The sequence below is a fragment of the Setaria italica genome, chromosome VI (assembly GCF_000263155.2).
Source record: "Setaria italica strain Yugu1 chromosome VI, Setaria_italica_v2.0, whole genome shotgun sequence".
Classification (NCBI taxonomy): Eukaryota; Viridiplantae; Streptophyta; class Magnoliopsida; order Poales; family Poaceae; genus Setaria; species Setaria italica.
The window spans coordinates 28,504,429-28,528,758 of NC_028455.1; the positions used below are offsets into that span (position 1 = coordinate 28,504,429).

Genomic DNA, 24,330 nt, shown 5'->3' on the forward strand with positions numbered 1-24,330 from the left:
ACACATACAAATGTCACTGCACACACAACAATGACAAACAGAAAAACACCAAGAACACCTAACAGAATAACACACTCTCGCCAACTCCTTACGCTCTACATTAGCTTAGGATAGAGGATCACCGAAGAAAACATCCAGGGTGGATATTACCCTACAACTAGCTGTTGGGACTTGGGACCTCGCGCCTTGTCCGAAAAGTGGAGAACAACCACTATAAGGATTGAAAGAACCTCCTAAGGTATCGATGCATCTGTCATGACGTCTTCTTCCATTTCATCAGTTGGAACCAGCTGAGGTGTCCCAACCTCTCCTATCCCTAAGCAGTTTTATTTATCCATCCTCGAAGGGGCCTCTTTCACGGGAGACAAAAGAGGTTTCTCCCATGACTGAAGAATTTGATCTGTGTCATATGATGAAACGCTGATTCCAAAACCATCACCTGCATCGTCGGCCCAGTTGAGCTCGGAAGCAACTTTGTCATAGTACGGGGCGTACCCCTACATACATGAATGATACATATGAGGACTTGGTGCTGTGCACAATGAATAAGCCTCAGTTTTAAATTAGTGCATGCTTTCTAGTCTAGCAGGTACCTCAAGCTTCTCCATGAGCTCCTGTGCACTGGGAGCTTGGACGAAGATGTGATGAGCGCTGGGGCTGATGAAGCCTTCCTCCACGGCATGGTCAATGAACACCAGCAGTGAGTTGTAGTAGCCATCAATGTTCAGCAAGCCGACCTAATGTGTGAGCTAATCGATCAAATCAGGCCAGTTGGATACTAAATATAGAATGCATCAGTTCAGATGTATAGGAGCTAGCATATGATTACAATATATTTTACCGGCTTATGATGGATGCCTAACTGTGCCCATGTGATTACTTGGAACAGCTCCTCCAGAGTTCCGTATCCTCCTGGATCATATCTCATTCATATATCAGTTCCATATACTATACTGATTTTGTAAAACATATCTGATTTGCTAACTTTTTATGCTGCAATATACAATCTCCTTTCTGAAATACATGGCGTTTAGGACAAGATGATTAGTTCATTTTTAAACTATTACCTTATCCTAAACATCAATGACATAGCCATAAATGGTGATGTCAAGTTATGCATGCAACACTGACAAGAGAGACTCAACAAGGCAAACGAAGAAGAACCACTTACTTACCAGGCAGGGCTATGAAGGCATCGGATTGACTTGCCATCTCCGCCTTCCTTTGGTGCATGTCCTCCACCACCTTTACCTCCCCCACTGTCTCTCCGATAATCTGACACAATGTCGATCAAGTTTTTTGCTCTTAAGAAGGAACCAAAATTGTAAATCTGTTTAAGGTTGTTCATATCAATGTACTAAATAGCATTCGTAGCGCCCGTGATAGCAGTCGCTATAGCGGTAGCGGTACCCTACCGCTACCGCTACAAGGTAGCAGATCCAAGATAGCATGTTTGGACTTAGCGGCCGCTATTGTCCGCTATTGCCTGCTATTGCCCATATTAAGCCACTATTCGCTACATTTATGATTCAAGTGATATATGAATATGAATCAAATGGTAATAATAATATTTAAAATGATTATTTAGGTCATGACGAAGGATTAGGGATGAAAATGCTTTTTTATTTATTAATATGAGAATTTAATGTCAATTTATATCCATACATCTTAATTATATCTATTTATTTGTGATTCTTACCTTGAAATGTAATGTCTAACTTAAAATTTTAACTTTTTTTAAGTAATTGATGTTAATATTCATATATACTCTAAAATTGTGACTATTTTTTGAATTCCGCTATTTGGACTAAGCGTTCGCTATAGCACCCACGATCCGCTACACCAGCCCTAATCCGCTACCATAACGCTAAACGCTATTTAGTACCTTGGTGCATATATATATCAATAATTCAAAATGATGGTACAATTCTTGAAATTAGTAATGCATCCAGCCGACTGATAGCAGCCAGATGTCTGCCTTCTCGTACCCCCCCCCCCCATGGGGATGGGCCCCTGCCTAAGCGCCTTCCCGGGATCGAACTCGAGGAAAGGTAAGACATCCCGCTGGCCAATCTCATCGATCCAGGGAAGATCGATGAATACACTGGCAAGATCAGGTTCTTTCTCGTTGTTGATACCGGCAAGACCCAGCCAGATGATGATAAACACATGTAAAATTATCAAACACTCCCTCTATGCAGATTTTGATGGAACTTTTTATGATAGCATATTAAGAAAATCTACTCATATTGTCTTCAATCTATGTATTTTTAAAAAAAAACTTGAAAAGTTCGATCAAAATCCATGCCTAAATTAAAATGTGCATGATGTATGTGTGATTGTATTGGAAGGACTACTGTACGCTACCTCAGGAGTGGTCATGAGAGCCCTGGGAACGACCCTGCAACCGGATGGCATATGCATGCAGCACACACAGTTAGCTTGTAGCATCGGAATACCGGATATGTATAAACGTATACAATGCTCATGCTTAGACAAACGAACTATGGACTTGTGGTTACCCAACAACATGCCTACCGCCGCGGTGGACGGCGTGCGAGATGAGCCCCATGAGCCCTAAGCTTCCGCCTCCATACACCAGGTCAATGTTCCTAGACACCTGCAGTGCATTAGGGTTAGAGAGTTAGGGTTTGTTCATATGTACTCGCTCCCTCCAGCATTCTAAAATAGGAGCCTCATGCATGCATAATCAAACTTAATAAATTATTATCTATGATGTAAACAACTTTCACACACACGAACAGTTATTTCTGTAAAATATGCATATAATAACCTATCTTAGTGAGCACTCACGAGAGACTAAACCCGTGGTCGAAGAGCATATTCGATGTATAATAAAACGACGAGTGAAGACGGTCTTCGATGCATTGAAAACGAGAACTGCGCAAATTTTTACTGTGCCGATACGTCCAGTTTCACTGCCAGTTTAGGCTTGGGCTGATCTGACCGGACAAAACCTGGGCGTACCAGACCTAGCGCGCTGCACGAAAAGGGTAGAGACCACCACTGATGTGACAGTAGTGGTAGCTAGGGCATTTCTGTCGCTCGTCCCCCGCGTCGCCCTCGAGGGCGATTCGGATGGAACCGCCGCCGCCGCCATCCTCAACCCCTTCCGTCCCATCCTAGCTTCTCGCTGCTGTCGGAGCACCACGCCGGAAGTCCATGTATGTGCCAGGATGGCGGTAGCAAGGCCTCCTTAGTCCTCACCTTCCCTCTCATCCTCCACGGCCTCACACACAACGATATTCAAGATCCGTCCAGAAGGAAGCTGCAGCAAGCTCCAGCGCTCGGCGGCGCTCAGATCCGCCCTCTCCTAGGCTGAATCTTGTGTTCCCACGACAGCAACAGCAGGGCTCTGCCCCCTAGCCGCGGGCTTGTGGCCAACGGCGGATTGGAGCTCTGGCATGGCCTGGCCGGGGATGGCCGGATTTGGCCCAGCATGGGGCTCAGTAGCAGCAGCTCGGTCACCCCAAGCTCCCCCTCCCCCCCCCCCGAGTCAACCGGATCTGGCGCGCCTGCTCTGCTCGAGGAGGAACGCGGCCTCCTTAGCCTCCTCCTCCACCCTCGCGAGCGCCGGAGCCACCAGCAGCAGCGCGGAGACGCGCCGCGCCGCGGCTGACACCCTGTCCCCGTTGGCCTCCTTCCGGCGCACGAGGCAGCGGCGCCGCTCCAACTAGGTCGAGACGATCCTCGGGAGGACGCCGCGGGGCAGGTCGTGGTCCAGCTTCTTGCGCCAGACGAACGTGCCGAGGCCCCGCGCCGCCAGCTTCTCCAAGACCGCGACAGCGCGGTGGCAGACGACCTTGGACAACACCTTGGGCGGCCGCTGGGCGTGGCCACATGCGCGACCGCGGGGGAGGCGGCACGGGGCTTCCCCATCGGCGGCGCACGGTGCTACGGCTGCAGTTTTGGTGACCAATTTTGGGTGGAATTGCAAGGAGAAATCCTCTTCCACCGTTGCGCTGGTTTCGACAACGGCGACGCCTGCGGGTGCCGCTCTCCTCCGTGGAGGCGTTGTCAATTTCCTTCCATTCAAGTGCTGGTGTGGCCAAGGTGGGTGGGCGGGAAACTTCAAGGAGAAATCCAAGCCCGGTATTGCAATGGTACCAACAATGGCGACGCCTTCGGGTGCCGCTCTCCTCCATGGAGGCTTTGTCAAGACGCCTCCTTCCCACTTGCTACTGTTGCTGCTTGCTTCCCAATGAAACCGTTGTCGCTTCCTCCCTGCACCCTTTTGTTCACTTTCACCATGAGCAGGTATGTGATTATTGTCGGCATCTCTACTTTGTCATCATCCTCCTTCCTTGATGGTACTGTCTCATCATATGCAGGATTAACGGGATCATGATCCCCTCTATTGGATCTCCCCATTCTCCCCTCGATGGCCCTTCCTCCTTTGTGGTTTCCTCCCCAGAAAGGGCATAGCAAGGCGTCGATTGGATCCCGGATGTCCTCCAAGGCACTGCAATCAAGACTGTCGTATGTCAGCTTCAGCTTCGACTCAATGCTACACAGTTGCGGAATGGGGATCGGCAAAGTATAGTTTAGTTTGATGATAACATAGGCCAGAGGAAAAGGACATCTTACCCTCATTTGGTTGCATGTGTTGGCTGTTTGATCTTAATCTCTTTTTCTAGGCTTGCACTGTGAGGTCTGCGTGCTCTATCATGTTATTCTATCTCTATTTCTAGGAGTGTGTTGTGTTGGGTTTTGTAAAATTACTGAACATTATGTTTATTGAGCTTGCAAGAAGCTATGAATGTAGGTGAGGATCCCCCGATCTCCTGAAAAAAAGTAGTGGTACCTAGTGCGAGCATGCTGCGAGTCGTACGTGATTTCCACTGCTAAACCACGCAGCTGCAGCGAGCAGAGCCTGCATCATACAGCCAACCAGCGAGCGGCGAGACACAACAGGCGGCGTACGCCCGTTTTTTTTTGGACTTTGTCAAGTTCCAACAGGGGGTACGCACGTTTTCACGTTGCACAGCGTGTCAGGTAGGCCGGTCGGTGCTCGCTGGCTCTCTTGATCGGACGCTTGAAATGACTCGTCGGTCGTCTCCGACCGTCGAAGATTTGATTTTTGAAAAGAACGTCGAAGGTTTGTAGGTGTAGGGGCGTCGTGCAGTGTCCTATGTAACTACTGCTGCGCGCATGTTTCAGCGTGGGCCGACACAGGCGTGACGTGCTGAACACAGTGCTAGCTCACCGCCGCCAGTAAAACTCGTCTTCACAGCTACGATCCACCAGCTTCCGCTAGGCATTGAATCGAACCAGACAAAAAGCGACGAAAATCTGTGTTCGGATAGTAGAGTATTGGAATGGAATGGAGGGGATTGAGTATAGATTATAGAATGAACTAATTTACTTTCCAATCCATTTCACTTCAATCTACTAGTATTCAAACAAGGTTTAAGGGTTTCTTCCCCTTAATAGTTCCACATTTAACCATTACTCTTTAGTAGGTCGATTTAACCACTATTAGACGCACCTATGACAACCATTCGAGAGACAAAATATATGAAATACAAAAGTATGCTTCACTACTTCTGTTGTTGCATACAAAGCATTTAGACTTTAAGGTTCCTTGTTGGTATTATTATAAGTTAACTAATAATGACCCCCTGTGTACATCTCTAGCATGGCAAAAGAGTATGCATATCTATTAGCGAGTAATAAAGGCGCACAAAGTCATACTCCATCCGTTCCTAAATATTTGCATTGTCACTATTAACTTTTGGACATGACATTTGACTATTCATCTTATTCAAGACAAAGACAAAGTATGTAAATATATATTTTTTGGATTGTGTCTTGTTTTATCATTAAAGATATTTTAACCATGACTTAGTATGCTCAATGGTGATAAACATTTAGGAACAAAGGAAGTATATGCTAATAAAACATAGTATGCTCAAAGAACACTAAAGCACATTTACTAGGACCAGTGGCGGATGCGGCCCCTGAGCTTAGGAGGAGCTCCCTCTTCTTCCTCCTCCTTCCCTCCTTCTCTTGTGGACTACTAAAGAAACTCACCACTGGACTATTTTTTAACTTGTGGTTCAACCGTTTAGACCAATGAACAAGTAAATCGAGCACCAGAGCATGCTACACACTGAAGTACTTCTTCATCACTGAATATGGTAATATTGAAAGATAAATCTCCCTCTGCCAAAACTGGAAGTCGATCTATTTATGCATGTGTTAATTGATCAATATGTCCTGTCGCATAATTAATACACTAGACCACACACATGATGACATGAAAAGAAATGGCACAAAGAAAGCTACTGGCTGGCTAGCAACGCGCGTGTATATCATATATGCATAATGTAATCGAAAACTAGCTAGCTGGTGCTTGAATAGTAATAAAATAAGGCAAGCATGTATACTTCGTATTAGTTCATCGTTTATTATATACCAGCTCTTCGGCGAGGTCAACGGCGGCGTCATGGTAGCTCGTCTTCTTCCCCTGGCTGCTGCCGCAGAACACGCAAATCTTCTTGAACCTGCTGGGCTGCATCATCTTTCTCATGGCCGCCCCGCTCTAACTCTCTCTAGTCCATGCTCTCCTGCACGCCTTATATATAGCGGTTTGAGAGGCGCCGCGTGCGTCAGATTGAGGGCATGCGTGCACAATTCAAAGAATGTTTACCTACAAGGTTAGCTACTTTAACTGCAAGGCCGGATGAGACATATTTCTTAACTTTGACCTGGTTTTAAACCGTCTCTTTTCTCTAAACATCCTAAATGCATCTCCTATATCCACTATTACATAACACCCCCTTGCATATCAATTTAATTATCCGTGCCGTTGTGAATAGAATAAGTAGGGATATAATATCATTGTCGTCTCTAAGGCCTAGTAGGGCCATGCGGGATTGCCAAATTTAAGGCCATCGCCCCTGTTCCTAATGTAGCTTCCACTTCGATCTCTCATCTCTCTCTAGCTCGGTCCATATTTTTTGAAGGAAAACTATAGGAGAATTCTCCGAACACTTCATTTCTATACTTTAAGTATCGCTATCGGAAAAATGGGTATTAGTTTGGGAACTGATACAAAGAAATCAAGACTAAAAGTCTTAGTCTTTAGTACCGGGTCTAATCTATTAAGCAAATGTATTACTGTAGCAACACATTGTCAAATCATAGATTAATTAGGCTTAATAGATTCATCTCGTCGTTTAGATTCGTCTTATGTAATGGGTTTTGTAAATAGTCTACGTTTAATACTCCTAATTAGTATCTAAACATTTGATGTGACGGGTGCTAAAAATAAGTCAGTGGAAGAAAACGGGGTCTAAGATCGAGGGCCGCTCACATGATCACATCACGCCTGACGTTGTGCAGGCACCTGGAAACATCTGCCGACTACTGTCGTCTACCAGCTGCAACGCTGCTACCCGCGCGCCCGGTTTACCTTTACTTGACCCATCTTAAAGTCGCTGCACCAGCTACTCCTGAAACCAGATCTGAATTGAAACACGACAGGCACGTACGCTCTGAAGAAGACTGCCTACAAGTGAAAGGTGGCGATTACTGATTGGAGTTGGCCTGTGCGTACGAGCTGTTCGGAAATCAGAACCATGTATGCAAACCTTAGAGTCTAGAGACCAAAACATATGGAGTAGTAATTTTATTTTGGATGAAGGAAGCTTCAATAAAGTTTTAGGCTCTGCAACAAGCCGGAGGTATATGCAGCCATTACAAAAGAATGAAAAAAGAATGAAATTCACCACATTTTGTGCATATTGAACTTAAACTCATCATATATAGCTCAAAACCACCTATCAATTCGACATTCTAATCGTAACTAGAACACCTCACACAAGTCTTCAAACTCCAGCAGTCCGCCTCCACCGATGTATCAACCAGTAGCACGTGAAGATGACCGACAGCCATAAACTGCGACGAATGAAGCAAAGCAACCAAATTTGCACGCCTGCTGCCTTGCCGCCTGCATTTCGCGAGTATCGGTGTCGCCATGCCACCCGGTCGCAACTCAATCCTTGATCCAGAGATGTTTAGCGTTTTCCGAGATGGGTGTCTACAGGAGTTCGCCTGCAAATGAAAACTTTGGAATTCCTTCTTCTGGGCTGCACGAGACATGATGTAGATGGGTTGCCAGATAACCGGACAGACGACGGTGGGCGAGGTGAGGCCAGTCGAGGACATGCGTCAAAGGTTGCCGGTGATCCCGGGGAAATCCCTGCCCGCAGGTGAGGTTTTCGTGTCGTTGTTCACATAAATACTGCCAGGCGCTCAGGCCAGGATAACTGACTGCGTCATCACCAGTAGTCCTGCCTCTGGCCTTCCATGATTTGACCCGTGCCTTAGAACTTGAGCAACTCCGTTTGAACCTTATTACGGTGGTGGGTTTGGTTCCGGGGAGCGGACGGGGTCCGACGATCCCACCTCGTCCCATATTTGGTTTAGAGACAGGTGGAACAGGAACATACCTATAAGGGAATATACCTTTCAGATGCGAGATGCTCCTGTCTCACGAAAATGAGCGGACGGGGGCATCCCACTTTGCCCCCGTCACGCGTTGTCTGCCGCCGTTTGCCGGTGTGCGAGATGGCTGAGCGGAAGGGAGGGGAGCTCGAGCTCCGCCATGGCCGTGGATGAGCCCGCGGCATCGCCGACGTAGCCCGAGGGGATGGTGGGAGCGGTGTGGCGCGGCGAGCCTGCGAGCAAGACTGCCGCCGCCGCCGGAGCCTGAGGGGAGGATGGGTGGGGCGGCGCGGAGCGGCGAGCCCCAAGGCAAGGCTGCCGCCACTGCCTCCGTCGGAGCTCGAGGGGAGGGTGGGGGTGGCACGATGAGCCCGAGGGGAGGAATCGAGCGTGCGGAGCCGTTCAAGAAGAAGAGCATGGTGGAGAAGATACGGTTGAGGAAAAAAAAGAAAAAAGATGACACGTGGGTCGCACCAGAAGCTGCAGCTAATGGTGTTACCAAAGCTATCCATCCCTTATTTTTAATCCCTCATACTAAATAAAGAACTGGAAGGGATCCATCCCTCTTAACCAAATACCATATGGGATGATCTCATCTCAAAAAATAGGGACGGCACATCCTATCCCTTCTTATCTCCAAACCAAATACACCCTTATGCTTTAGGCTGGCAGAGGTGTTGAAGTATGGTAAATGGAGAAAGTACGGTGCAACTCTGGTAGAGCTGTCTAAACCGACAATCTATGATGCTAGATTTATTATTAGCATGGAGCAACTTAACTAGATTAGCTCTTTCCCTTAATTTTCAATAAACAAATGGAGAAAGCAGGTGTACGCAAAGCGCATATATATTCGCGTTCCTTTGCCGGTATAAATAATTGTGTGATTTGTGATGCAACTAGCATGGCGGCGTAAATCTTTTATTACTGCTGCCGATGGTCATTAGTTGACATTCGTTGTGTTAGTTAATAGCTGACTGATTAATAGTGGCTTAGTGGGGTATTGTTATAAGTAAAATGGTCAGCAAAGGGATGTCATCACCCGTTAAGAGGTCTCGGAGACGCTCAGGTTCAACACGTGAAATTTTCTCATGAACTCATTCTCCACTTTCTTTCTTTCATCAAGTGAACTGTGCTATGTGCTGAGTTCACGTATGATTGATTGCCTGTAACTAGTGTTAATTTACATGGCATTTGTGATAGTTCATGAAATATGCATCAAACACTACGTCAAAAATGATTTGTGCTGACACGTCGAAATTAACGTGCTAGCGGGCAGAATTAGCACCCACCAGCACAAAAGTGATCAGGACGGTCGGGTTAGTGCCCGCCAGCACAAATGGGAATGGGCCCTTAGGTAGCTCGTCAGCATTGAGCTCACTGCACCTCCCTTTATCTTATCTCTCCATGAGCCTCCCATCCTTATCTTTATTTTATATCCTTATCTCCAGGAGCTTTCGGTGGGCGACGTGAGCAACTCCTTTGGCAGGCTGTGGCGGGCGGCAGCAGGCGGCTTCGACGGGCGGCGGTGGCGGTGAGAGCGGTGAGCGGCTTCGGCGGGAGTGGCTGCTTCGGCGGGCGACGGGGTCTCCAGGAGCTGTGGGAGCGGCGGCTTCGGCGGGCAGCTGGTGGGCGCGGCTGCGGGCACCGGCGGGGGACGGGGTCTCAGTCTCCGGGAGCGGGAGCGGCGGGTCTCCAAGAACGGTGGGCTCCGACGACGAGCGGCGGCGCGGCCGCGATTTCGGTGCTGCTTTTTTTTATTGTCCAAAAATATCTGTGTTGGCAAGTTACCTAAGCACCCGCCAGTGCAAATGCAACTGTACTGGCGGGTGGATACCCATCAGTACAGAGATCATTTGTGCTGACAGTGAGTTGCTGGTGGGTGCGGAACCCACCAACAGAAATTGGTTTTGACCGTCAGCAAAATTTGTTTGTGGCATACTGAAAATTTGATGGAATACCAGCATACTTACTCCCAACGCTAAGATAAGAAATCCACTAATTAAGCATTCAACGAGGCACTCTTTAGGTTGGCTTTTGTTGAACGTTGAAGGCTGCTACAACATTAATCGACCTGACCGCATGTGTTTGGGAAGGCGTTATCAGCCCTAGCGCTCCGCCGCATCATCCTCAATGGCCATGCATGCAAATAAGATGATGTCGTTTTAGTTTTTTAGATTCATGAATTTTATTATATACTTAGACATATCTTATATCTAGATGCATAATAATACTAGTAAAGACAAAATGATTTATAATTTGGAATGGAGGAAATTAGGCAGGCATGTAACTGATGCTACCACAATCCGTCGAGTTGATAGCTAAATGGTGGCTGTTGCCTCGTTCAGAACAGATCAGAGCGACATAAGAGGAAGGCTATATTGAGTGTTGACTTCATTGTTCTATGCAACTTGTGGTTGGAAATGCAACGCCCGACTATTCTGAGCTGTGAAAATGACGAGCATTCAGCTGTGTGCATCAGAGCCGAGCAACAGACATTTGATTGGTGGGGTGGTTGTGAGTTTATTGGTGGCATGTGGACCCAGGGCCCAGGGGGGAGAGACGACCATCCAGAAAAGAAGCCCACGAGACACTGCGTCGGCACCCCGCAACAACCCGGCCCAGAAGACGAAGGGGAGACCACGGGCCGCGACGCGCACCGAGCAACACGCCTCCGATAACGTATCGCCCACAATCCTCCACGTCTCCCGCACCTGCCTTTATTGCTCGCCTGCACTGCACATCCCTATCCCCTCTACTCCGATCCCCCGCTCGCCGCCTTCGCATCCGGCACAACCCCCACCTCGTCTTCTCCCCCTCTAAACCCACGCCTCTTCCCCCGCCGCCATGGCCATGCGGGTGGTGCGGGACCTGGACCTGGAGCGGTACGCGGGGCGGTGGTACGAGATCGCGTGCTTCCCGTCCACGTTCCAGCCCAAGACGGGCACCAACACGCGCGCCACCTACACGCTCAACCCGGACGGCACCGTCAAGGTGCTCAACGAGACGTGGACCGACGGCCGCCGCGGCCACATCGAGGGCACCGCCTGGCGCGCCGACCCGGCCAGCGACGAGGCCAAGCTCAAGGTCCGCTTCTACGTGCCGCCCTTCCTCCCCATCATCCCCGTCACCGGCGACTACTGGGTGCTCCACATCGACGGCGACTACCAGTACGCGCTCGTCGGACAGCCTTCCAGGAAGTACCTCTGGGTGCGTGCTGATTCCCCCTCCGTTCTCCATCCATTCAATTGACGTTCTCCTTTCCCGGTGTTTAGTACGCATCGATCTGTGGCTGACCTGCGTTTGCTTGTGCGCCGCCGCAGATCCTGTGCAGGCAGCCGCACATGGACGAGGCCGTGTACAACGAGCTGGTGGAGCGGGCCAAGGAGGAAGGATACGACGTGTCCAAGCTCCGCAAGACGGCGCACCCCGACCCGCCGCCGGAGAGCGAGGAGAGCCCCAGGGACGGCGGGATGTGGTGGATCAAGTCCATCTTTGGCAAGTAGTGCATGGGTGCTGCCCGCTGCGGCGCCGACCAGGCGGCGAGATGGCCGTGACGGTGTTCAGAATCAGAGTCCGGTGTTACCACTAGTTACTGCCGTCGTTTACGGTTTACCGCGTGTACATTCAGTACTGTACATCAGGATCGAGTTCGTTCGTCGTCGTCGCTGCCGCCATCTTGCAAATGGCGAGCATGTGTCTGTTAGGTTGGTGTTGCAGTTTGAATTAAACTTGGGCTTGGAGTGGATGCTTAAGATTTGAATACTACTAGCATTTTGTGGTGATGTCGCATTGCCCGGAATTCTTTACCAGTTTGAGTGTTTGACGGAGACGGACAGGATTTGCGGACGTCCTCCTCCTCTACTCCGGCGACCGACGGTGTCGCGCCATGCGGGTCACACGGTGTGATGCGTGGAGGTGCGGCGGCCGACGTGTGCCGTGCCCGTGGCGACAGCCGTCAAGGAGCGTGGCACGCATGGGCACGGCGTGAGCCGGCTAGCCGGACTGGCAAGTGCAGGGCGCGCGCGACGTGTGAGGGGTGATGTTCTAGGCACGCCATGTCGTCAAAGTGTCTGCTGACTGTTATGGTTTAATTTGCTTGTCAAATATTTCGGGCAAAATTTTGGCGATGCAATTTTGTTTACAAAATCAAACAAAGCCCGTAGCTCTGCTCGAACACTCGCTCTGAAATCCCCATCGGATTCGGGCGTGACGCGGCCGACGTGTGCCGTGCCCGTGGCGACAGCGGTCGAGGAGCGCGACACGCGTGGGCATGGCGTGCCCAGCGCGAGCCAGCCAGCTAGCCGGAGTGCCGGACTGGCAAGGGCGGAACGAGCGCGACGTATAAGCTTTTATGTGCTGTTAAACTAGTCATGGTCAAGATGTGTGTTATGGTTTCGCTACTCAAACATTTTGGCCAACAGCTAACAAGGGAAAAAAAGGGAGCAAATGGTGCTTGGAAAAACTGTAGCAATCGTTTGTCGAGGCACGTTTGTTCACGAATCAAAAGGACGTAGCTCTGCTCGGACACACTAGCTTATTGCCTGGAGTCACAACAATAGTGTCCAAACGAGATTTTGAATCTCGTTTTTAACTCCAAAATGTGAATACTCACATGCATGCGTAGCATAATTTGATCCCAAAGTTTATGCCACGGGAAATCTAATCTCCATCGTTGGATTCGGCGTGCCATCTGAACTTTCTCACGCAGCCCAGCTAGCCTCGCTTTTGCTCCCAACAAACACAACCCAGCCCAACTCCGCTCTCGGAAGGAAAAGGGAGCCCAACTTCGTGCGGCCCGCTCCGCCACCGACTAGCAATTCGGCTCGGCGATACCCAAAACCCACCGATCGCGCGCCGCCGCCGCCGCCGCCACCGCCGCCGCGCCTACCCGTGCCGGTCCAACTCGCTGCGCACCCCGCGTCCCCACCTCCCATCATTGTGTCACCCTTATCCTTGCTCGTGCTCAGCGTCTTCCACTGGCGCGATGGCTGCCCCGCGCGCCGCCGCGGCGTCGGCGAAGCAGGTGACGAGGCGGAACTTCGCGGAGTCCGTGCGGGAGCTGGGGGCCCACCTGGAATCTTGCGACTACGTGACCGTGGCGGCGCAGAAGACGGGCGCCCCCACGGGGTGGCGCCGCGCGCTGCCGGTGGACACCGCGGAGACGGTGTACCTCAAGGCAAAGCTCGCCGCGGAGTCCTTCCAGCCGCTACAGATCGCCGTCTGCCCCTTCCGGCTGCGCGACTCCTCCCCCTCTACCCTCGTCGCTTACCCGTAAGCAGCTCTTTCATACACATGGAAATGGAGCATCAATTGGGATTTCTGGCGTGGTATTCTGTCGAGCATGCTGTGCCCGCTGGAACAGACGGCTAGGTGATTTTGCTATTAGGTTGGGCAATGGGTGTAGCGTATCAGCCTAATATTTTGCAGGCTCAGCTTGAGGCGTTTCATCCAGCTTGAATGCTTGAGGCGTTTCGTCAAACACCGTGTGTGTATAAACGGAATCCTTCCGCCTTTAGGGAGTAGTATGAAATTTGAACTTTGTAACTCTGGTAGATAAATGGAAACTTACATCAACATTTTCTAAAGCTTAGTTGTTCTGTTACAGTAAGCAGTACAACATCCATGTTAGGTTCAACCAGAAATGGTATGTGAGAGCTAGCGTGATGGTTTCAATTCTGCATAAGGTCGCAGGCTGTCAAAAGACAGAACTTCAACTATATAATCAATAGTCAGAAGACAAGTAAATAGACGTGGCTACATCTGTATAGGGGGAGCATACTGAACAAAGTATTTCAGACAAACAACCTGATTCTAAGGTGAAATCACATAATGAAACTGCCCAGCTGGTATGATTTTAGGTAGGTTAAAAATTCCCCAGTTTCACAAGTACACTCGCATGCTTTGATAACAAACGAGCAACGATAAATTCTGTAGTCTGAATTGTGTTAGGTTAGTTCTGTGTGTTCATTAACATGATAATCTATAATTTAGCAGAAATATTTTGAGTAAGGCTCCACTAGGAACCAGGAGTATCGATCTAGAGCTTTGGCATATGTCTAACTCTCCTGTAAAGCAATAGCAGGGTCGGTTGGCACTTCATGTTTAGTTTGCTTGCCCAGTAGCCTTGCTTGACAAGAATGGGCAAGGGTGCAGGGCAAACCTTGCTAGGGAGCAGAGCCAATTTTGCTCTCCTCAAATGTAAAGAAATCCGTGCGCATACGGCACAAACTCAGAACAAGCAAAGGAACCAAACATGCTTGCGTGTCCTCTAACCTTGCTAGGCAATGCTAGGCAACAATTTCAGACATATCTGGCAATAAAATGAAGCATGTTCTGCTCGTAGAACCTCTTCTGGGTTTTATTTATTTCAGTTGTAAGAAAGTTCTGACGATAGTAACATACAAAGTGCGTTGGTTAAGTTACCCATTAAATAGTAGTTATTGCTCATTGCTCTAGTATGCATGGTAGTTGACACACTAAACTTTGCATTATTCACTATTTTCTATACAATCATCTTTTCCCTGTTTGCTAACAACAGATTCCAAGTTCCTTTTTGGTAAATGCTTATATAGCTTCATAGGGTTTGATGAATAGATAACCAATCCAGGTCTCTCTCAAACTTTAATATTGCTTTCCCATGTGTCTTTACTTCAGCCTATCCTTTTATTTTTATTTATTATGATGTGTTATCTGATGCTTTATTGCCTGTGGGTGCTTATGTTATACAGGTACAATTTTCACTTATTTCCTAGAGATGAGCTTCAGCTAGGAATGCCTTCATACAGTTTCTCATGTCAATCATCTTATTTATCAACTATGGCTAATGATGGCTTTGATTTCAATATGTGCATCTATGATGGTGAGTAGTTAGCTATGTTTCAAAAACAACCAGCAAGTAAGGTTGTTTGATATGTAGGACTAATTCTCTGTTGACTGTATTGGCAGGTATATCTTACCTATCAAGGGTTCAAGAATCCTTCGCAAGGCAAAAGATCTTTACTACTCGTCTTCGCCCACTGTTGCCATCACAAAACACATCAGTTGCTGATTCAGTTTTCAAAAGTAGAATAATGTCAAGAATAACACACTGGAGAAAAGGATATGCAGAACCAAGTAAAAAGGATGATGGTAGGTTACTTTCGATAAATGCTTACCCTCATCATCGCCTTTCACTTTGATTGCTCCTTTTTTTTATCTTGAACACTCAGGAGAACTGTGTGTCGTTGCATCAAGAAGAATGAATAAGTTACAGAAATTTGTCTGGTTCACTTAGATTGCTCCTAATATTGTCTTCTTATTGTGCAGATTCTTTGGTTGGTTCCCTTAGTAGATTAATTTTAGGTGGTGAATCATATGGTTCCAGGCCCAGTATGAGTATTGATGTCTGCAGTGATCACCAAGTTCAACTGGTCTTGCAGGTGTGATTGCACAACTTCAGTTTGATGTTTTCTCTTAAAAAAAGAAGAAATGTTTTTTTTTACTGGTAGATTCCTTAAGGAAACTAAATATGAGTTCCTCGCTCATGCTGTGGTTGCAACTGTTAATGCCTGCAAAGAGTTGAAGGATGTAAAATTTCATGGCGTGCTTTTAAATTGAAGATGTAGTTGAAATAAGCTTATCTGTATGCGAGTATAGGAAACTGTGATTGCTAAACTTGGTTGATTAAAATGCTGCTTTTGAATTCCCTGTTCTTTATAGAGCCAAATAGTAACTCCAAAGTACTGGAGCATTCTTTAACTATTTTGAGTTATTCTGCAGGCAGTAAACCATATCTCTGATGACCTTGTACCTCTTGTTGTTCCGGACAAAGCTGGAGCTGCTAGGGCTGTGTGTGTGATATTTACTAGTTCTAAAGAGGATAAGAATCTTCTTCTGGTTTGTATCTCTACTTATCTAGAAATTATCTGCACTGTGTACAATGTATTAAAAATATCAAAACTCACCATCTTAATAGAAGTCGATTTTCTACTGAACTCCCTTGCAGATGGATATCCATAAATCAGAAGAGGAACAGAATTTAAAATTCCGTGGATTTCGAGAAGTTATTGATCTACTATCATCTTCACAGAAGCCAATCATATCATACAATTGCTTGAATGGTAGGTTAATGCTTCACCAACTTGCACAATTATATGGCCCATTAACCTCTTGATACTTTGATCATGTCATTTTTTCCCCTCTTTCTCAGATCTGACAATGATGCACTCCAAATTTGTTGCGCCTCTTCCGCCAAACATGCATGAATTTATGTGTTCTTTAAAAATGGTCTTCTCTAATGTTGTTGATATCAGCCACTTGTGGAGACAAATTGGCCCCTTGAGAAAAGCGAAGAATATACAAGCTGCTCTCAGTTACTTACAAAGACAATACTTTGTGCCAATGGAGATTAAAATACCACAGCAAGGTACAGTTCCAGCTAACATATTCACAAATCGTGTCTTTTTAGTAAACCATGTCTCACTTTCTCCCTCAGTTTTTTAACAAACAGAATGTGGGGCAATTGGTAACTAGTAACATGGGAATCAAATTGCTGTCTACATCTTCGTAGTGCTTCCTTGCTAGTATTTTGATTAAGCCCTCTCTCTTTTTTTTTTGTCTTTTGCACAGATGTTACCAGCAGTGTAACAAAAAATGAGCAAAACGTCCTGAGAATAACAAAGTTATTTGCTAAGCTAAGTAATTTATTGAAAATCAGTCCTGAGTGCCAATTACAATCTGGTGAGCAGTGTGCTGCAGTTGAAGAGTACTGTAACATCTTTTATCCAAGCTGTATGGTCGAAGACTCTGATGATGTTGACTTTGCTAATGAGCCAGACACCGCAAAAACTGTGAGCACTGATAATATCATTTTCTTGTGGGGCTTCAGGGAAAAATCTGCCAAGGAGTTAAAATCTTACCTTCCTGGCTTACATCAGGTCTTCTCAGAAGATTTTGAGGTCAAGCTGTTGGATAGGACATGCTCTGCTTTGATATTCCGTAATTCTGATACTGCAATGCAGTTATTAGAAGAAATAAGCTTGGAAAGCTCATCACTAAATAGTTTCTTCTCAGAAGGTCTGAAAGCTGCAGGTTTTGAAGTGTACAGAAAGGCTTGCAGGTTAGGACTTTGGGATTCAGATTTAGCTGAGGCCCTGGAGGGTGTTTCGTCTGAGATAGCTGCTTCAACACTTTCTGAATGCAATTCCTCTCCGATATACTGGAATAGTTCATTGATGCTAGATCTGAAGGAGTATTTGGAATGCTAAAACATGTTCAATCCCCTTGGTTATTTTTAGTCCCTCAGATTAATGAGAGCACCCCTCAAGAAATCCGTGGGCACTTGATATTCGCTAAGGGGGAAACTTCATGTGGTCATCAGTTATACCAGACGGCATCTCAACTGTTGGTCTAGCTTTGAACTGCAGGTATTGCTACTTTATCTTTTTTTCAAAAAAAATCTGGTAATTATCCGGCTTATATTAATAATAAGAAGTATTGCTACTTAAGATATTTGCATGACTGATGATTACATGCCATCATCAAAGCCAAGACATCTGAACTATGCTGCTTTTGTTTTGTGCAGCCTCAATAGCAATGTTGGTATTCTGGAACACATTTCCTGTACAACCTGTCTAGTTTCCAATTTGAATGGATCAACGTTCAACTTGATTGATGGTATGCTGACTTGGATGACATCAATACTGTGTAAGGGTTCTTCTAAATGGATAGTATGCAATAGATACTCTGTTCAAGTAAAGCCAAAGTTGGAATGCTAACTACCAACCTTGTTCGCTGCATCACGCATGGATTGCCAAAAGGTTGGTTTCTATAGCAGTTGGGCAGTCGTGACCAGTCTACTGTGCTCCTGCCTAACAACCTTTTTCGGGCTTGGAACTCCATCACGAACTAGGCACAAGATATTGGCGGGAAGCCTGAAACTAGCCGAGTTTTGGTAGGAACTGATGCCCTGCGATTGTATGCTATGTAACAAATGCAATATTGAAATCGCCTTTTGGTGTCAAGAACACGTTCGGTCTGTCAGCATGGCGAAAGTATGATTTAATCATGCCTTTCCACGATTACCTCCTTTTCCGTCAATTGGTTTGGCATGCCATGTATTCGTTATACGCCTAACCAGTGGCCGGTGGGGATTGTTTCTATTATGGACGATCTGTCATTCTCATCCATCACAAAAATGGAACAAGAGTGGCATGTGCTGCTGGCAGCATATCTAATGGCCACTGCCATTTTTGGTGCTACTTTGCTACTAAGTACTGAAAAAAAATGCATGATCACGAAAAGAGCTGAAAGGGATTGGTTCAACAATGTGGATATAACCAGGCATAACATGTAGGGTAAACCAAGGTCGCCGACCGCAGCTGGGTTTATCTTTTTCGATTTTCTTCCTTTTGTTTTTATATATTTCTTCTTTCAGTCCTTTTGTTTTCCTCAGTTTTTAGATTGGAGTTTATCTCTAATAAATTGAGCCAATGTATATGTTAATTTTAATTTTTTTTTTTGCAGATTTTTTCACAACTTCTTAAGTCTTAACCACCCTTTCGACAATTAGTAGCATTAACAACACTGTTCCACCTCCTAATGGCTGCAATGCCCTTTTGCGCAAACCTCGATCCACTTCGAAGCCCAAATACAAAATCGTTTTATGTTTTCAAATGCTGATACAACCTTCTTTTGGCTGCTGTAGTTCGAGTGCCTAAAGATAAAAAGGCTAACTCGGTGTTTTAAGCATGTGGCTTAGACGAGTTTGCCGTTCCCATGTGCCAATGTGCTACAGGTGTGTGGAGTTATGACAGGATGTTCGTAGACAAACCAAATTGTGCAATTTTGCAAGTAAGTACTCGATTCTTTCTTTATTACAACAATCCTTTGGCAAATAATTATTACTCTATAATATTAATTTTTTATCATGACATTATTATATTTATATTAAAAAATACTTACTTTTGTTTATTCTGTGTTACATAATTAATACTCGTCCAAAGTATTGTTCCAATGAAATAAAATATGTCGGTAAAAATAGCAACGCTCGGTATATTCTACCATATTTTGATTCGCAAGCATGGTTCTCATTCAAGTTTAGCTTGTTTACAATTGGAACCGATCTCGCAAGCCTCTAGCCTGCATTGTAGCCTTTCAAGCCGATGGGTCGTGTCCGGAGTAGGTAGGGACTAGTGGTTTCACATTTTTAATGACAGGGTGGTTCTTAGAGTACACATCTTGTGTGATTATGATGAGTGACATCTCGTACAACCGTTTTTTCTTGGAGTCACGTTGATCAAATTATAAATGCCAATGTATTTGTGCATGGCATATATTGCATCATTTTTTTAGTCATATAAATATACTTAGGCCCTGTTTGGGTCCCTTCATTTTGAAGGAATTGGAATCTATTTAATAGAGTAGGCTAATTTATGTTGGAATGTGGCATTCCACAACTTTCCAAAGTTTAGATATAAGCATATCTTAAATTCATGGGGTGGGAGATGGAAATTGATTCTATAGATTATGGTTATTAGAATGGAATTCAATTCTTATAGCACGCTCTTAGACTCGCTTCTCTATAGTAGAAGTGCAGCATATAAGTATCTCTCCCATATCACCAACTATAATATACAACTATATTCCACATACAATTATATTAGCTTAATTAATTTGTGTCTAAATTATGATTATTAGGATGGAATTCAATTCCAATGATCCAAACGGGACCTTATAATAATTGTGGTTGCTATAGGGTGAGTAAAGAGTTGCTTACAGGAATTTTTTTTGTTTCTATGGTCTAGTGGACTACGATTGTATGATGAAGTTTTCTTTCATCTACACCCTTATTTTTTAGATAAATGTCTACACCTTTTTCCCAAGCAATTCCACTCAACAGGGCGCATAGCATTTTCTATCTCAGAAAAGAAATGTATTGTGCATAGTAATAATTGGGTCAACATAACTTCAAGAAGAAAACGGTCATATGAGATGTCATCCATCGTAACCACACGACGCGTGTACTCTAAGGACAACATTATCATTAAAAATGTGAAACCGTTGGCCCCCTGCCTACTCCAGGCACATCACGAGGAGCCTCATTTTCCGATGGCCTGCAAACCTGTCAAAAAAAAGCTTAAGGTTTATTTGGCTTCAATTGTAAATGAGCCAAACTTGAGCGAGGACCATTGCCTGTGAACCAAAACATGCTATGGCTCGACAGGGCTCACTTTTATCTTTTCCGCTGAGTAAAAGCCCATAGTCTAGATGAGCAGAGATGGAGTTTAGTGGCTCCTAAATTAGTTGATTTCTTAGAAAGTATGAGGCAGGAATCTGCGAACCAAGTAAAGCATAGGCAACTTGTATGATGAAGTTTTCTTTCATCTACACCCTTATTTTGTAAAAAGTAAATATCTACACCTTTTTCCCTAGCGATTCTACTCAAACGATGCATGCATTTTCAGTCTTAGAAAAGTATACATTCATAAAACCGGTCAACATGACTCTAAGAAGAAACGGTTATATGAGATGTCACTCACCTTAACTACACGATGCGTATACTCTTAGGACCACTTAGTCATTAAAAATGTAAAACCGTTTGTTCCCCACCTACCCTGGACGCGTTATGAGCATCCTATTTCCGATGACTCGCAAAGCTGCCAAATAAAGCTGGAGGCTTCCGAGGTTGGCTCCAATTGTAAACAAAGCCAAACTTTAGCGAGGACTATAGCCTACGAGCCAAAACATGCTTAAGCTCGATAGGGTTCGTTTATCTTTTTTTTTAAGTAAAAACCAGTAGCCTTAGATGACCAGCGCGGGTGTTTACTGGCTCCTAATTTAGTTGATTTCTTGAAGGTCCAAGGCCCAAATTGGCAGGCCAACTAAAGCATAGGCAACCTTTTATTAAAAAAATGAAAGCGTAGGCAACGTGTTTGAATGCACGGGAATTTAACGGTGGAAACCGTGGAAGTATGACCGAGCCGAGCTCGGCTGGGGTTCGTGTCGGGCTCGAGCCTGGGCACCGGGGCTCGCTCGAGCTCGGCTCGTTGACAGCCGAGCACACCCGCCTTCCGCTTTCCTCTCCCCTTCTTCTCCAGGAGGACTCCGACCCGATAGATCCGCCCCCCACGTCTTCTCGCCTCGCACATCGGCAGCAACCGCACGTCACCTCCCATGGGCTCTCGCCGCCTCTGACACTGGGGCTCAACGCCCTCCACCGTCTCCGCCTCCGCCTCCGCCTCCGCCTCCTCCCCCTCCTCCTCCTTCCCCTCCTCTTATTGCCTCCACCGACCCGCGCCGCCCGCCCCCTCCCGCCGACATCGGAAACCTTAATCCTAACTGTTGTCGGAACCACCTTGCCGGCTCGCCGCTCCTCCGCCCCAAGCCTCCCCGAGCTCTTGGATGCGCCTGCTGCTCCGATGGCTGCCCCTCCGCCCGCCGCAGAGGGCCCCGACGCCGTGGAGATCCGCGAGGTCTGGGCGGATAACCTGGAGCAGGAGTTCGCGGTGATCCGCGACGTCATCGATGCGTACCCGTACGTCGCCATGGACACGGAGTTCCCCGGCATCGTGGTGAAGCCGACCGGCAGCTACTCCTGCCAGAGCGACGTCAACTACGCCACCCTCCAGGGCAACGTCAACATTCTCAAGCTCATCCAGCTTGGCCTCACCCTCTCCAACGAGGCCGGCGCGCTCCCGCCGCGCGGCACGGGGGGGCGGGGCTGCATCTGGCAGTTCAACTTCCGGGGCTTCGACCCGCGCACCGACCCCTCCAGCAGCATCTCCATCGACCTACTCCGCCGCAGCGGGATCGACTTCGACCGCTTCGCTGCGGAGGGGGTCGACTCCACTCGCTTTTCCGAGCTGATGATGACGTCCGGGCTCGTGCTCAGCGACAGTGTCCAGTGGGTCACCTTCCACAGCGGGCACGACTTCGGCTACCTGCTCAGGCTGCTCACCGGCCGGGAAATGCCGAACACCTTGGATGAGTTCCTGGAGCTCACCAAGACCTTCTTCCCGGTGATGTACGACGTCAAGCATCTCATGAGGTTCTGTAGTGGCCTATATGGCGGGCTGAGCAAACTTGGGGAGCTGCTCAAAGTCGAGCGAGTTGGGACCAGCCACCAGGCTGGTTCTGATTCACTGCTGACCCTGTGGTGCTTCTTGAAGGTCAAGAATTTGTACTTGAAGGAATCTGTCAAGCTGTATGATGGTTTGTTGTTTGGGCTTATTCCAGGGGAAGGGGTGATTGGGTGAAACCAGGAGCTCCGCCCATCTAATGTGTAATGGATAGTTAAATAACAAGATTCTGAATGAGAAAAAAATGCCAAGCTGATCTGATGGTTTCTTGTGCTTGATATGATAGGCCTTCTCGCCTAACTATTCTCCCCCATTTCTTCAACTGAATGATTAGCTTTTCTTTGTTTTGTGTGCTCATCTGGCTAGGTATTACCTAATAGTTAACACCAACATTATGTTTGAAATCAGGTACTACATGAAGTATCAGGCAACTGAAAGTTCTTACTTCATTTTCTGTATTTATAGTGGGTTAGCTCGTTCTTCATCTTAAGTATTTCTCAGTAAGATATCTTATTTGTTATGCTATTAGTGATTGAAAGCATGTCTAGGAACTATTGCTTTAGTTATCTTGGATAACCTTGTCTGGTTGGGTTTATGGGAAAATGAACAACTGTATGTTTGGGTATTGTTCATGTTAACATAGGCGTGATTCTGTCTGGTCTTCCTTTTGCTGCTTTGTTGCCTTTGTGCCATCCGGTTCCTTCACTCTCACTGTTTGTATTCTATTCTTCAGTCATTCAGCAAGTGGTAAATTTCATATTGGTTGCACAGCAGTTTAGCTGCAAAACATGCTTTTTTTGAATTCCAATTCTTTTGCTTGATGCTGCCATTAGTCATACAAATTTTGCCATTAGCCGACTGTTGTTGCACATATCTGATTCACAAGGGACTAATGTTGCAAAGTCTTATCTTGAACTTGCTGCACATTATACTTCACCTTTTTCCTCTTTTCTGTTGATGTGGAGTCTTTGTTCCTTATAGTAGCCATTTAAAGGGTTGCCAGGAAAATTAAAGTATTAAGGGGGGAAGTGTATGTTTTTAGCATTCACCATTTTGAACCCTGTAATTTTGCTTTCGATTGTCTAAACTGTACTCTACACTGTGATTTAACCTGGTTTGATGACTATGAGCAAATAATCAATATTCATTCTACCCAGCTTAAAACCCTTGACTGAAAGGTTATCAAAACTTACATCTGTCCTGTGCTACTCCTGTTTGATATTTGTTCTGTTGCTTAGATGAAAATTTGTGTAGGAATACTAATTGTTTACAGCCTCGTGCTACTTTTAAAAGCGAGAACATGGATATCGTTCCATGAGTATGTAGTTTTCAAAGCAAGAAAAATAATGTTGTTGTAATCATGATAATGCTTTGTTGCTCTGATTTTAGTTTCTTATAAAGTAACAGTTTCAGTCATGAACTTATGGGTCTGCCACATTTGAGTACATGTGGCTACACTTGTTCCGACACAACTTCAGGGATTCATTGGAAATTTCTTAATGGACATGTTTGAGTAGCTTATTGTATAGTGTGATTTTGCTTGGTGTCCAGTTATTGTTTTACCCTATGATAACTGAATGAACTCCTGTCTACTGTCTGCGCGGTTTGATATTTGATTCTTAGACAGGAGCTTGAGCACTAAAAGCATCATATCTGATGAATTTTCTGTTCTACTGTCATGAGTGATGTCAAAGAATGGCACACAATGCTTTTTTACTAATTGCATAGCTCTTTCTTGGGAAGTTGAGTTATTGCATAGCATCACTCTGTGTGATGGCACTGATACTGCTCAAGTCCTTTA

At 46.2% G+C, this 24,330-nt stretch overlaps 4 protein-coding genes across 4 annotated transcripts; 3 read left to right on the forward strand and 1 right to left on the reverse strand.

Moving 5' to 3' along the window:
• Window positions 1-326: 326 nt before the first annotated feature.
• LOC101783831 (probable cytokinin riboside 5'-monophosphate phosphoribohydrolase LOGL10) lies at window positions 327-6,544 on the reverse strand. The gene is made up of 7 exons (XM_004974684.3): window positions 6,440-6,544; window positions 2,523-2,620; window positions 2,368-2,401; window positions 1,176-1,275; window positions 842-912; window positions 594-737; window positions 327-497 (listed from the first exon to the last, which is right to left on the reverse strand). The coding sequence occupies exons 1-7, from the start codon at window positions 6,542-6,544 to the stop codon at window positions 327-329; spliced, it is 723 nt and encodes a 240-aa protein (XP_004974741.3).
• Window positions 6,545-11,205: 4,661 nt separating this feature from the next.
• On the forward strand, window positions 11,206-12,254 carry LOC101782198 (temperature-induced lipocalin-1). Its single transcript, XM_004973489.3, has 2 exons — window positions 11,206-11,679; window positions 11,793-12,254. Exons 1-2 carry the CDS (start codon window positions 11,317-11,319, stop codon window positions 11,973-11,975), a joined length of 546 nt encoding a protein of 181 aa, XP_004973546.1. The 5' UTR covers window positions 11,206-11,316; the 3' UTR covers window positions 11,976-12,254.
• A 1,005-nt stretch (window positions 12,255-13,259) lies between these two features.
• Window positions 13,260-18,942, forward strand: LOC101782603 (poly(A)-specific ribonuclease PARN-like). Its single transcript, XM_004973490.3, has 9 exons — window positions 13,260-13,743; window positions 15,201-15,331; window positions 15,418-15,600; window positions 15,778-15,890; window positions 16,231-16,347; window positions 16,457-16,571; window positions 16,661-16,876; window positions 17,080-17,876; window positions 18,035-18,942. The coding sequence occupies exons 1-8, from the start codon at window positions 13,457-13,459 to the stop codon at window positions 17,715-17,717; spliced, it is 1,800 nt and encodes a 599-aa protein (XP_004973547.1). The 5' UTR covers window positions 13,260-13,456; the 3' UTR covers window positions 17,718-17,876; window positions 18,035-18,942.
• Window positions 18,943-21,390: 2,448 nt separating this feature from the next.
• On the forward strand, window positions 21,391-22,809 carry LOC101783012 (probable CCR4-associated factor 1 homolog 6). The gene has a single exon (XM_012846687.3). The coding sequence runs from the start codon at window positions 21,423-21,425 to the stop codon at window positions 22,704-22,706; it is 1,284 nt and encodes a 427-aa protein (XP_012702141.2). The 5' UTR covers window positions 21,391-21,422; the 3' UTR covers window positions 22,707-22,809.
• The last annotated feature ends 1,521 nt before the right edge of the window (window positions 22,810-24,330 follow it).

Excerpts from the sequence above, each read along its gene's own strand:
- LOC101783012 (XM_012846687.3), top strand. The coding sequence starts at position 21,423 with ATGACCGAGCCGAGCTCGGCTGGGGTTCGTGTCGGGCTCGAGCCTGGG.
- LOC101783831 (XM_004974684.3), bottom strand. The coding sequence starts at position 6,544 with ATGATGCAGCCCAGCAGGTTCAAGAAGATTTGCGTGTTCTGCGGCAGC. Across the intron at positions 2,621-6,439 it reads TTGACCTCGCCGAAGAGCTG|GTGTCTAGGAACATTGACCT; the intron begins GTATATAATAAA and ends AATGCACTGCAG. Across the intron at positions 1,276-2,367 it reads CTCTCATGACCACTCCTGAG|ATTATCGGAGAGACAGTGGG; the intron begins GTAGCGTACAGT and ends ACATTGTGTCAG.
- LOC101782198 (XM_004973489.3), top strand. The coding sequence starts at position 11,317 with ATGGCCATGCGGGTGGTGCGGGACCTGGACCTGGAGCGGTACGCGGGG. Across the intron at positions 11,680-11,792 it reads CTTCCAGGAAGTACCTCTGG|ATCCTGTGCAGGCAGCCGCA; the intron begins GTGCGTGCTGAT and ends GCGCCGCCGCAG.
- LOC101782603 (XM_004973490.3), top strand. The coding sequence starts at position 13,457 with ATGGCTGCCCCGCGCGCCGCCGCGGCGTCGGCGAAGCAGGTGACGAGG. Across the intron at positions 16,348-16,456 it reads AGGATAAGAATCTTCTTCTG|ATGGATATCCATAAATCAGA; the intron begins GTTTGTATCTCT and ends ACTCCCTTGCAG. Across the intron at positions 16,877-17,079 it reads GATTAAAATACCACAGCAAG|ATGTTACCAGCAGTGTAACA; the intron begins GTACAGTTCCAG and ends TCTTTTGCACAG.